The sequence below is a fragment of the Ambystoma mexicanum genome, chromosome 12, assembly GCF_040938575.1.
Source record: "Ambystoma mexicanum isolate Mex_15411 chromosome 12, UKY_AmexF1_1, whole genome shotgun sequence".
Lineage (NCBI taxonomy): Eukaryota > Metazoa > Chordata > Amphibia > Caudata > Ambystomatidae > Ambystoma > Ambystoma mexicanum.
The window spans coordinates 67,959,392-67,972,867 of record NC_090936.1 but is presented as its reverse complement, the minus strand read 5'-3'; the positions used below and the strand labels follow the sequence as shown (position 1 = coordinate 67,972,867).

The following is a 13,476-nucleotide window of genomic DNA, read 5'->3' as shown; positions in this document are numbered from 1 at the left end:
GAAGGTACTATGCACTGCGGTTTCCATATTTGTTGGTGCAGCTCTCCATAGATTGTCAAAACATAATTTCCATGCGTTTTTCTTTCCCTTCATGAAATGCATTGGGCACATTTCTTTCCTTTGCGATTTAGGTTCACTAGGCCTTATGTCTGACATCATTTCTGTGCTGGCCTTTTGCTCTGGTGAGTCCTCAGAACTTAATTTTTAACTCTTTATCTATGGCATAGGGGGCTACATTTTACCCCACACTTCCAGGGATGAAAAAACAAGTACCATTCAATATGCGGTAATAAAGATAATAACACCTGTAATTACAGCACTTACAGGCTTGTGGATTGTGACGTGAAGCACTATCCTTCCTTCTCAAATTATTAATTATAAAGTGGGATTAGAAAGTTTGCAGAGCAAGGCTGCTCCAGCCTCTGCTCCCTCTGGCAGTGACATTTCTGCTCCCATATTCCATAGGAACTGTTGCAGAATGGAGTGGGAAATTTGGGTTGGAGATAGGAATTCAGCAAGGCTTTTGGGGTCTTCAGAATTCCATTAATTTTATAACGAATTTCAATACAAAGATGCTGGTTTATTGGAAAATTAACAGGGAGCGATTCTGTCAAAAGACAACAACTCAGCAAAATAATGTTACTGGGAAAGCATCCACTGGAGTCCTGCAGGAACAATAACATTGCCCTTGCAGCCAGCCTCCATGGAGTATCTCCCATCACTTGCAGCATCTATGCACTCCAAGAGCTAGATGTTTTCACAAGCCAGTGTCACCGACAGTGGTTGATGTCTGGCCACGTCTGATAAGACCAGTCAGCATTTTAGGATACAGCCTCCACGCACTATCTCCAATCACTGCCTGTATCTCTACACTCGAAAGATCAAGCCGGAGGCGCCCACAGGCTCTGCTATGTGGCCACCTCTGGAAGACCGGTCAATGTCCTAGGATAAAGCCGCCTTGTCCCTTGCACAGACACGGTGGCTCAAGGCCGGGCCTCATTAACGCTGCCTCATAATACGTTTCCAGTCAAGTAATAACATGTTTTCTTTGGAAATCCCTCAAGTAAGATCCTGTCTGACAGCCCAAGACAACGCCAATGCCCTGAAGAAGTTGCAAGCCAAGGAAACATTTCTGTATACAGAAATATCTGCAAAGTGAAGCTTCTTCTGTTTTGGGATACTACAAGTACACTGATGAAAAACCAGCAAATATGGGTTTTGTAGAAAAATCTTTCACAACAGTCTTTTAGTCTACAACCAGAAGGTTTTGGCACTAAGTAGAAAAAATGCCATCGTAATGATGGGCGAGGGCAACCAGCCAGCATCCCAATGACCAGGTTTTATTCCAGAACTTGTTTTGCTCGGAAGCTCCCTTCTCCAAACAAATAAGATACCACCCTCACCAGCTTGGCTTAAGGATGTCCCCAGTTTTTGCATGACTTGGGGCACAAGCATTTTCTTAACTTTTTACTTTGACTTGGAGTGTTCTTGCAACACTAAAGAGACATGGAGGAAACACCTTCAAGTAGTCATAAATAATGACCAATGCTGTGGGCATCTTCACATTACATTATTCTCAGCCCACAGTGCCATTATAACAGAGAGGACAATGAATACACTGTGACAATGTATCTTTTATCTCTTAGACCAAATAAACAGAATTATTTCAACATGCAGATTGTGTTTTCATTTTTGATTTGCCCAAATGATCTTTTTTGATACTTTACACTAAGCACTATCCAGTGCAATTATTTTCAATAAAATAAGCTTTTCAGATGTGTGTGCACCTGCACTCCTGGGAGTTGAGTTCACTTCAATAGGGCACAAGTCCATGTAAATATACTCATAGCACCTTAAAATGACAGCGATTGTAGCCCAGTATGCAGAGGGTCCCTATGGTAACTGTAATTGCTTATTTATAACACACTTAATATGGAGAGGTTTCTAAGCGCGGACCCAGGGGATGGAACCTGTGTTGCTCCGTGTCGTCTTGCTTCCAAGGTGAGCGCGTTGCCCCTGAGCTATCCTCCCGAGTGTTTATTAGATGCTTTGGGATGCATTCCGAAGAAAGCTCTGTTTTAGCTTCGGCCATTTTGTAGAAGCTACTGTGACTGTCCAATTTAGACCGAGAGGTGTTGAATGTGGCTTTGAAGAACATCTTTTTTTGCAATGCTGCTTGGTATTTTGATATTCTTTTTCTTTTGCGCTGCATGACATTTTTTTTATTGACGTTATTTATTTAGCTTTTGAGTTAAATGGATGTTTATTACATGTTTGTGCTGCGTAGCCAGAGACTAGTTGAAGATACATTACTGAAAGGAACTGTGCTGAAAAGCATCCCAGGAGAAGGAGTCATGCTCCTGGTCTTTTGTTGTGTTTGTATTCGTGGCAGGGCTGGAGTCGCTTCGCTTTTTTAGGCAGGGGACAGACTATTTACTTTGGATTTAATGACTTATGACTAGCACCACAGTTTAGTTACGTTAGGTAGGGAAACCCTTAGCATCAGGAGAGATAGGTATTTTCATTATTACTTAAATAAAATCATTGTGAATATGGCACCGGCTTCGGACCTACCACAGCTGCCAATACTCCTAATATGGCCTGGTTCGCTATTCCAGAGGTAAGGGGCCAGCTAGGAGATGGACTGCTCGTCCATTCGAGCTTGGCAGGTGTCTGGTCTTTTTGGGGTAACGGTGGACTTACTTATGTAGTTTTCCAAAGTAAAGCAAAGTTTCAACAGGCATCCTCAAATGTCAACCATGGACAAAAGACGAGTTTGATGCAAATACCTCGGCTACTTATTCGTTTGTGCAACTTACACACACACACACACACACCTTACACCGTACGCCTAGACCTCTTGTTTCACGTTTGTTTAACATTAACAATCGGATGCGTTTCCATCTCAATTCATCGCCTGCAATTTCATACCCTGTCATTTTAACGTGTACTTTACAACGAAAACGCTCATTGGTTTTTTGGGGGGCCCACCCCCAAGCTCCCCCACCCCCAAAGCTCCCTCCCACACTTATCTTTGGCTATTGCCTACCCGCCCAAACCGTTTCCTGCCCTTTCCCACAACCCCCTTAAAAAATGCGATGGGCATATTCGTTGTAATATGCACGTTAAGATGCCAGGGGATGGAAATGCAGGCGATGAAAGGACGTCGTACCTTGGATGCATAGGAGCACTTGAAAGTGGTCTTACTTCTTGTTGGCGTTTCCATGGCCTGACCTTGCACTCATAAAGAACACATGCTCCACCGCTGGAATAGACCGCTTCCCTCTCTCCTGTCAGGTATGTTTTACTTCGGAATGTACACACAGCTGTCAAAAAAAAAAATAATCACATTAAGACGCTCAAATGCAATAAGAGGAACCATTTGCAAAACGCTACCACCTGCACGTCCTGAGAATTGGAAATGCAATCAAAAAGATTACTTTTTCTGAGGAGAAAATGATAGCTGTGCAAGATAGAATCACTAAGAACAATTTAATATTCATGCATACAATTTAAATATATTAGAATATAATTACATGATTTACATACATATGTAAAGGGAGGTTGCACAGGTGTCTGCACACGTCTTCCATGTCATAGTACTGTCCGAATGAGGGGCCATCTTTGCTTGGGTATCGGGCACTCATCATTGCCCCATTAAATAAACATTGACATATGGGCATTGCAAACTTATTAGCATGCTAAAAGAAAAACATCTTGATTCCATATACATGCGCTGGCATTAACAAAATAACTGCAACAGCGTAACAAAAATGAGTAACATATAGTGACTGAAATGCCAAGGAGCTTTTTATTCCATAGTCAGAGCTGATTGTGCCGACACGTGTTTCGACGTCATCTGTCTTTTTCAAGGCACAAAAAATGGTCCGTGGCTCGCATGTATCCTGGCTGCGTTAGCCCAGTAAAGTATCCGTTTTAGTATCTGGTAGGTAACAGGTATGATGACGCATCATGCATTGATTCAAAATGCGTATGGCGTGGTTTTCTTCATGGAAGTAACACGATGCTAATTGCTGTTAGTCATTGCTGGTCCCCTAAATGAGTGACCCTGCCTCGATCTGGCGTATGCGAAAAACAGAGATGCAGCAATTGGCATGATATGTTCAAGTGCTCACGCCATTTCACCGCTATAGCCTTCATATGCCAATGGGGTACCATCACATGGGCAACGCTATTTTGCCAATGTTCGCCACTGCCATACTTGCTTTTCTTCCCTTACGTTCCTGGGTGTGGCTTTTCCAACTGTATTTTGCTACTGTTTTCCACTGCCATGCTCGCATACTACAAAGCATAGCCGTATCCTGGACGAGCACCGCCCACTCACCTGCATACCTCTCGGTAAACACTACTCGATTACACACACCCAAAACACGCATCACCTCATCCAACAGAGTACAGCTGAGACGCCTGCAAAATTCAGACCAGCCATTCACATAATCTGGCCCTTGTGACTATCCCACTCCCCTGGAAATTTGTCACGGCACTCATTCCCTCACCTGATAACTGTGGTTTGCTGCAAGGGATGCAGCCACTCCCTGCCCACCTTCGTGCTGGCTAAAAGGCACACACGCATTTTACAAATCATTTCTTCAACTCTTAACATCTCTGACTAGAGTTCTTCCGAAGGGCGTTGAATCCCACAGCGCTTCGAGGCCATACCAATAGCAGTAGACACTATAAAAGTGACACATGAAATAACATAACATATGGTTTTGGCTCAAAGGTGGCGCTAAAGCATCACTGGCCACAGCTTAAACTAATGGTGTGTAGAGAGGGAAATGGCATTGGCGGATGCACACAGTGATTTGGTGGAAAGAACTTCCATGCCACTTCTGAGCAGGGGGTCAATAAGTTTGCAGAGTCTCAGCTGCTTCCTTTTCTCTTGTCAGGTTTCATTGGAAGGAGCATCCTTTGTTACATGGGATTTATGATGGTTTTCTATGGTAATTAGTCTTCTCGGGACCAAACTAGACAGCAGGTGAGCTGCTGCTGCCTATACAGGTGCGCTTTAAACCCAGTAATCAGTGACTTGGTCTGACCTAGTCACTATTGGCTTTTACTCATGTAAAGAAGACTGGAAGGGGCACTCCATGCATCACTTTGGTTTTATAACAATAAAGCCGTCATCTGTGCTCCCGAAAAAAAAATGGAAATGGACTAGAGGACATTTTGTCCAGTGCACATTGTTTTGCTTACATTATCCTGAAAAAAGGCACTGGAAATCCTTCCTTCCTTCCTTCCTTCCTTCCTTCCTTCCTTCCTTCCTTCCTTCCTTCCTTCCTTCCTTCCTTCCTTCCTTCCTTCCTTCCTTCCTTCCTTCCTTCCTTCCTTCCTTCCTTCCTTCCTTCCTTCCTTCCTTCCTTCCTTCCTTCCTTCCTTCCTTCCTTCCTTCCTTCCTTCCTTCCTTCCTTCCTTCCTTCCTTCCTTCCTTCCTTCCTTCCTTCCTTCCTTCCTTCCTTCCTTCCTTCCTTCCTTCCTTCCTTCCTTCCTTCCTTCCTTCCTTCCTTCCTTCCTTCCTTCCTTCCTTCCTTCCTTCCTTCCTTCCTTCCTTCCTTCCTTCCTTCCTTCCTTCCTTCCTTCCTTCCTTCCTTCCTTCCTTCCTTCCTTCCTTCCTTCCTTCCTTCCTTCCTTCCCATATTTTTGGGTCTGCTGACAGGCAGGCAGCCCTGGGATTCACACATTGGCATATTTGCGATGTGTACAGGCAACTGGATCCAAATACGAGTGATTTTATTTTTTGAGGTTGCATGTGTTTGCTGTTGGGCACACAGTCAGGGTATCCCCCCTCCCGCTCCCACTTTCCTTGCAGCACTCCAGCTGACTCACAAGACATCATTTACCACTCAATATAAGACACCATCTCTATGGCGGAGCCAAGGATCATTATTAGTGCTACATTGCGTTTAGCACACACCGTCTGAATTCGCCTTACCCCCTTAACTGACAGGCTATTATGCAAGTCTATGCAAAAAGGGCGAGCCTACTTGTCCTTACAATGTAAGTGCTATCCCTCAATGTGCCTATTTCATCAAACTCCAAGAGATGAGAGGCTGATAAAGTCCTTCCACTGGAATTCTAACCTCTGACTGCAGGTATCGGTAGCCTAGAGGTTTCTGCAGGAGGCACATTAACAGACTAAGCTATCTTATAAGGATCGGAATGGCCGTGAGTGAGTGACAGAGAAGAACCATAAAGAAACACCAGACCTTGCCATGCACGTCACAGTCCGCCCAAACCAGGCGTCTGCACCCTTGACTGCCCAGTCAATGTAGATAAATCATTGGAGTCATAGTCCGAAACATCTGGAGAGCCACAGACTGCAGGCACTGCCCTAAACAGAATATTTGCCAGCTCCATGTCTGCACAAGTGGAGAGTGATAGGGGAGCTCAGAGGAAAGGCCCACCTGCAGCTAGCTATACAAGTGCAGAAAGAGAACTGGGAAAGTGGGGAGAAGAGTCGAATTGGGATTTGGAAAAAAAGAGGAAAGAGAAAGAATGAGGAAAAAAGGAGGGAGCGATGCAAAGGCTGGCTGCTCACTGACTAATGAATGAGGAGATGGCGGATCATGAAACGGGCGTTGATGAGAAAAGGGTCACGTTTCCTGCAGCTGTTTAGAGTGTTGGTGGTGCCTAAACAGTAACATGGATTACAATGTAGCACATGCTTGGGCGTGATAGGGCAGCAGAAAGGCAAGCGCGTGCTTGGAGTCAGGAGAATCCCAGCAGCTGTTCTTGGGCACCCTCCACTGGCAGGCTGAGGGACTACGGCTCAGTCCTGGGAGTTGACACTGATGCAGCATTAGTGGTGCAGCCTATATATTTCTCCCACACCTACACCCGCGCCCCCTCAGGATTACTTGGCCGCCTTTGATGCCGGGGATGGGGTTTCTTAGTGTAACTTCATGATAGCATTGCTTAAGAATATACGGCTCCTACAAGAGGTCACCTCCATATAGGCATTAGAGACCAGCATCTCCCTGGGAGCACAGATTCAGTTCTGCGCTTTGGAGATCACTACCACGCGGGTCAGGGTATGGCCGGGGTTCGGATGCACGCTCTGCAGCTCCTAACCTGGACAGCCTCCAAGGAGCTTGCGGCTCTGGCCATGCAAGCTCTGCAGCTCCTAACCTGGACAGCCTCCAAGTAGCTCGCGGCTCTGGCCATGCAAGCTCTGCAGCTCCTAACCTGGACAGCCTCCAAGTAGCTCGCGGCTCTGGCCATGCAAGCTCTGCAGCTCCTAACCTGGACAGCCTCCAAGTAGCTCGCGGCTCTGGCCATGCAAGCTCTGCAGCTCCTAACCTGGACAGCCTCCAAGTAGCTCGCGGCTCTGGCCATGCAAGCTCTGCAGCTCCTAACCTGGACAGCCTCCAAGTAGCTCGCGGCTCTGGCCATGCAAGCTCTGCAGCTCCTAACCTGGACAGCCTCCAAGTAGCTCGCGGCTCTGGCCATGCAAGCTCTGCAGCTCCTAACCTGGACAGCCTCCAAGTAGCTCGCGGCTCTGGCCATGCAAGCTCTGCAGCTCCTAACCTGGACAGCATCCAAGGAGCTCGCGGCTCTAGCCATGCAAGCTCTACAGCTCGTAACCTGGACAGCCTCCAAGTAGCTGTACAGCCTCCAAGGAGATTGTGGCTCTGGCCATGCAAGCTCTGCAGCTCCTAGCCTGTACAGCCTCCAAAGAGATTGTGGCTCTGGCCATGCAAGCTCTGCAGCTCCTAACCTGGACAGCCTCCAAGAAGCTTGCGGCTCTGGCCATGCAAGCTTTGCAGCTCCTAACCTGGACAGCCTCCAAGTAGCTTGCGGCTCTGGCCATGCAAGCTTTGCAGCTCCTAACCTGGACAGCCTCCAAGTAGCTCATGGCTCTGGCCATGCAAGCTCTTCAGCTCCTAACCTGTACATCCTCCAATAAGATTGCGGCTCTGGCCATGCAAGCTCTGCAGCTCGAAACCTGGACAGCCACCAAGTAGCTTGCGGCTCTGGCCATGCAAGCTTTGCAGCTCCTAACCTGGACAGCCTCCAAGTAGCTTGCGGCTCTGGCCCTGCAAGCTCTGCAGCTCGTAACCTGGACAGCCTCCAAGGAGCTTGCGGCTTTGGCCATGCAAGCTCTGCAGCTTGTAACCTGCACAGCCTCCAAGTAGCTCGCGGCTCTGGCCATGCAAGCTCTGCAGCTCCTAACCTGGACAGCCTCCAAGGAGCTCGCGGCTCTAGCCATGCAAGCTCTGCAGCTCGTAACCTGGACAGCCTCCAAGTAGCTGTACAGCCTCCAAGGAGATTGTGGCTCTGGCCATGCAAGCTCTGCAGCTCCTAGCCTGTACAGCCTCCAAAGAGATTGTGGCTCTGGCCATGCAAGCTCTGCAGCTCCTAACCTGGACAGCCTCCAAGAAGCTTGCGGCTCTGGCCATGCAAGCTTTGCAGCTCCTAACCTGGACAGCCTCCAAGTAGCTTGCGGCTCTGGCCATGCAAGCTTTGCAGCTCCTAAACTGGACAGCCTCCAAGTAGCTCGTGGCTCTGGCCATGCAAGCTCTGCAGCTCCTAACCTGGACAGCCTCCAAGTAGCTCGCGGCTCTGGCCATGCAAGCTTTGCAGCTCCTAACCTGGACAGCCTCCAAGTAGCTTGCGGCTCTGGCCATGCAAGCTTTGCAGCTCCTAACCTGGACAGCCTCCAAGTAGCTCGTGGCTCTGGCCATGCAAGCTCTTCAGCTCCTAACCTGTACATCCTCCAAGAAGATTGCGGCTCTGGCCATGCAAGCTCTGCAGCTCGAAACCTGGACAGCCACCAAGTAGCTTGCGGCTCTGGCCATGCAAGCTTTGCAGCTCCTAACCTGGACAGCCTCCAAGTAGCTCGTGGCTCTGGCCATGCAAGCTCTGCAGCTCCTAACCTGGACAGCCTCCAAGTAGCTCGCGGCTCTGGCCATGCAAGCTTTGCAGCTCCTAACCTGGACAGCCTCCAAGTAGCTTGCGGCTCTGGCCATGCAAGCTTTGCAGCTCCTAACCTGGACAGCCTCCAAGTAGCTCGTGGCTCTGGCCATGCAAGCTCTTCAGCTCCTAACCTGTACATCCTCCAAGAAGATTGCGGCTCTGGCCATGCAAGCTCTGCAGCTCGAAACCTGGACAGCCTCCAAGTAGCTCGTGGCTCTGGCCATGCAAGCTCTGCAGCTCCTAACCTGGACAGCCTCCAAGTAGCTCGCGGCTCTGGCCATGCAAGCTTTGCAGCTCCTAACCTGGACAGCCTCCAAGTAGCTTGCGGCTCTGGCCATGCAAGCTTTGCAGCTCCTAATCTGGACAGCCTCCAAGTAGCTCGTGGCTCTGGCCATGCAAGCTCTTCAGCTCCTAACCTGTACATCCTCCAAGAAGATTGCGGCTCTGGCCATGCAAGCTCTGCAGCTCGAAACCTGGACAGCCACCAAGTAGCTTGCGGCTCTGGCCATGCAAGCTTTGCAGCTCCTAACCTGGACAGCCTCCAAGTAGCTCGTGGCTCTGGCCATGCAAGCTCTGCAGCTCCTAACCTGGACAGCCTCCAAGTAGCTCGCGGCTCTGGCCATGCAAGCTTTGCAGCTCCTAACCTGGACAGCCTCCAAGTAGCTTGCGGCTCTGGCCATGCAAGCTTTGCAGCTCCTAACCTGGACAGCCTCCAAGTAGCTCGCGGCTCTGGCCATGCAAGCTCTGCAGCTCCTAACCTGGACAGCCTCCAAGGAGCTCGCAGCTCTAGCCATGCAAGCTCTGCAGCTCGTAACCTGGACAGCCTCCAAGTAGCTGTACAGCCTCCAAGGAGATTGTGGCTCTGGCCATGCAAGCTCTGCAGCTCCTAGCCTGTACAGCCTCCAAAGAGATTGTGGCTCTGGCCATGCAAGCTCTGCAGCTCCTAACCTGGACAGCCTCCAAGAAGCTTGCGGCTCTGGCCATGCAAGCTTTGCAGCTCCTAACCTGGACAGCCTCCAAGTAGCTCGCGGCTCTGGCAATGCAAGCTCTGCAGCTCCTAACCTGGACAGCCTCCAAGTAGCTTGCGGCTCTGGCCATGCAAGCTTTGCAGCTCCTAACCTGGAAAGCCTCCAAGAAGCTTGCGGCTCTGGCCATGCAAGCTTTGCAGCTCCTAACCTGGACAGCCTCCAAGTAGCTCGTGGCTCTGGCCATGCAAGCTCTGCAGCTCCTAACCTGGACAGCCACCAAGTAGCTCGCGGCTCTAGCCATGCCCTGGTAGGCTGGCGTTCCTGGGCTTGGGAAGGAGTCAGGGAGCTCACTCTGTCACCACCGATTTTCATGGCCTGTGCGTTGCCTCCACTGCCACAGACTGGCCGTGTCTGCAGCCCAGAGAGCACAGCAGATAGGCACAAGGTTAGCAAGCTGGGGCGTGTCTCTCGAAGAGGCGGACACTTGTCCTGTGGCAGGCCATGCCACCTGTGCCACCACTTGCCTGCTCCTTGAGCAGGTGCATTAGGCTAGTTAGTGGCTATGGGAAAGGACAGGGACTAGTGTATTGCCACATACCTAAGGGAGACGTTTGTGTGGAATTTAGCACACTCGCTATACAAAGTGTATGTGTCGAACTGGTCTGTAGTAGCTGCCCAAGAGCTTGACCTGCGCTGTGGCTATGCTGATAATAAGCCCTTCTTTAGAGGAGCCAATGATTACGGGTATTTCACTCATCTGTGCCCTAAACTCTGTAATAGTTGCACCTGATGCTCTTGTCAGATCTTCTCCCCAACTTTGGTAAAGGGACCAATTGAAGGCAGGTTTAGTAATTTGGCGAACTCAGCCATTTTCCTCCACTTGGTTCTGGTTGCCAGGGAGATTAAGCCAAACTCATGTCTAATGATTGGGTTTGGTACTGAGTTTGCTAGTCCCCGCTTTTTTTTCTAGCGCATCCCTTGGACCGAGTTAAGGTTAGCCCTAGATCACTTAGTGAGAGATCTAAACCATACCACAAGTGATACTGCAGCAGGGGTTTTAAAGAAAAATTGCAACAATGAGAGTGCGCGTTATAAAAGAACAAGTATAATTATAATGAACTATAACTCAACCTAAATAGATCTGAAATAAAATAAGCGGTCTGCCAATGTGTGCATTACTTTACCACAACAACCAACTGTCAATCAAAAAGGATTGAATTGGTAAACTTGTTACGATCACCTAGAAAAAGACAAGAAAATTCAGCAACGTTTAGCTCTTTGCATGGTTAAGATTTATAAGTGAAATATACAATGTAAAACAGAAAGTCACGGGGCGTGGCAGAGCGGAGGACCGCTGTAGTCGCACTCCCCCGTAGCTGAGAGAACTCCGACCTGTGCAACTCCTCTGCTCTGGGATGTAGCTGCTCCCAACGGCTGAGGAGCAGACTCCCAGCACCGAGAGGAGCGGTGCGGATCCCGTATGCCCTTTTTCCGCTACACTGGGACTCCCCCCTCTGAAGGAAGCAGTGCTAGAAGCGGGAGGCTCCGAAGGATAAATGGGGTGAGGATCCCCTTGTGTAGGAGCCCATTCGCAGGGCTCACGCCCGCTGGAGTGTGGGGACCTGGCACCATTCTGTGACGGGGCCCATCTGCTAGTCGCTGGGCAGGAAGCAGAGGGAGCAGCGCAGCCTGAAGAGGAGGATCAAAGCTGGTACCCGAGCATCGACCGGGTTGGAGATTACCATGAATGATGGGTTGGGGACTAAGAGAATTTCCAAAGTGTATCAGCTCCTACAGAGAGACAGCCCACACGACGCTCTTTAGTATATGAGGAAATGCGAGGAAGAAATGGCAGTCACAATTATGCAGGAGGACCGGCTGAATATTTAGGACATCCTCCAAACGCTCCCTAGTCAAAGAGAACGCACACCAGGTTTGCTTTCGATGGTATTTGATCCCCCTAAGGATTCACAAGATGAAACCGGAGTATCCCCATCAGTACTGGAGTGGTTGGGGGTGAAGGGCGATCTTGGCCACATGTGGTCGAGGTGCCCAATGCTGCAAATATTTTGGAAAGAGGTTCTGTCTCGCATCAAACAGATACCAAATTGGGTCTCGCCCCTCAAGCCTGCCGTAGTTGGACTGGGAAATAGGGGCCAGGAAGATGTATACCCCATGTCGGGGCCAAGTGCAGCCCTTCCATCCCATCTATTACAGGCATCAAGACTCACGGTGGCTTGGCAGTGTAAAGACCCAACGGGGTCCACTATGATACAGTGATGGATCAAAGTGTGGGAGATCCTAGCATTGGAGAAAAATGCTGCACTTGTCACCGACAAGTATCAGACATTTCCTGATCCCTGGTCCTCCTTTGCAGACTATGGTAGTGATGGGGGGACTACTTCTACTGACCCGCGATGCTGAAAGGGGTCTCATTGATCTGAGACAGACCCTCCTAATGTGCAACCTATCAAGGCTGTGATAACACAACCCTGGGGCGCTTGAGACTGCGCTGCACGTAGAAAAGGGGAAGCACAGACTGTGGATTATTCTGTTGATGATGTCATTGCTCAGATTTTTGTTAAAATTGTTCTGGCATATTGATGGCAAAAACTATAAATTAAGTCTTTAAAAAAACACTAAGTCACTTCTTGAAATGACATGTCACGGCAACATAAACAATGAACAAAATCATTTCAATGAGCTGTCCTGTCAAACGCAGCCTTAGATATTGTAATTGTGCGCTATTGATATTTCCCTTGGCGCAGCACCCTAGTAAGGAATAAGCAGGAACGCATGAGCGAGCGAGCATGTGGGTGTGACCGCGGTAAGCGACAGCGTGACACTCTCTGCTGTTCCTGACAGTTTCGATCTGTCAGTGGTGTTGGATACCGAGGCTGAGCCTCATTGCTCCAATGTCCCTGGTTGAAAGTTTAGTCATGGCTTGAGTTGTTTCCTGATCTGTGTTATCTTGCTGCAGAGAATTTGGTTTCACAGGGTCAGCACTGTGATGAGCCGTGGGTAGCGGTCAAAAGAATTTGCAGTAATGGTAGCAAGTTTCTTGAACAGTCGGTTTGATGTTGTAATTGTAATTGGTTATTTATAACGCGCTTAGTACCCAAAGGGTTCTAAGCGTGGACCCGGTGATCGAGCCTGTGTTGCGCCGCGTCATCTGGCTTCCAAGATGAGCGCGTTGCCCCTGAGCTATCCTAGTGCTGATCCGGTCCTTGGCAGAAATTCCTGTTTCCCTTTCACTAGATTTTCATGAATCTCGATGCCCAGCTCCCTGTGCAGGTCTGCTGTAATACCAGGGGCTCTCACCGCTAACCTCAGGTCTTTGTTTGGCTACTTTTGGAGTCTTCCGGTGTGTTTCTGTACAGATACTACATGCCAGGGAGGCCGTATGTCAGGGTGGGTCTTATAATCACCTTGTAGACGTTGACTTTACTGTGGCTAGCCATAAATCTTGGCTTCAAGAGTGGGTACAGCCCTGCAAGCTTACTAGAAGCTTTCTGTTGAGTATCTGCAATGTGGCTCCCCTAGATGAGGTTGCGGTCGGGGTTCACTCCTA

The 13,476-nt window shown here is 49.1% G+C and overlaps 1 protein-coding gene across 4 annotated transcripts in view; it reads right to left on the bottom strand.

The window, feature by feature from the left end:
- The window catches only part of NELL2 (neural EGFL like 2), an 871,367-nt gene that overhangs the window by 509,724 nt on the left and 348,167 nt on the right, over positions 1-13,476 (bottom strand). For all 4 annotated transcript variants that reach the window (XM_069628010.1, XM_069628008.1, XM_069628011.1 and 1 more), the window contains exon 10: positions 3,208-3,326. In XM_069628010.1, the coding sequence (XP_069484111.1) occupies positions 3,208-3,326 (119 nt within the window). The remainder of the gene's footprint in view (positions 1-3,207; positions 3,327-13,476) is intronic.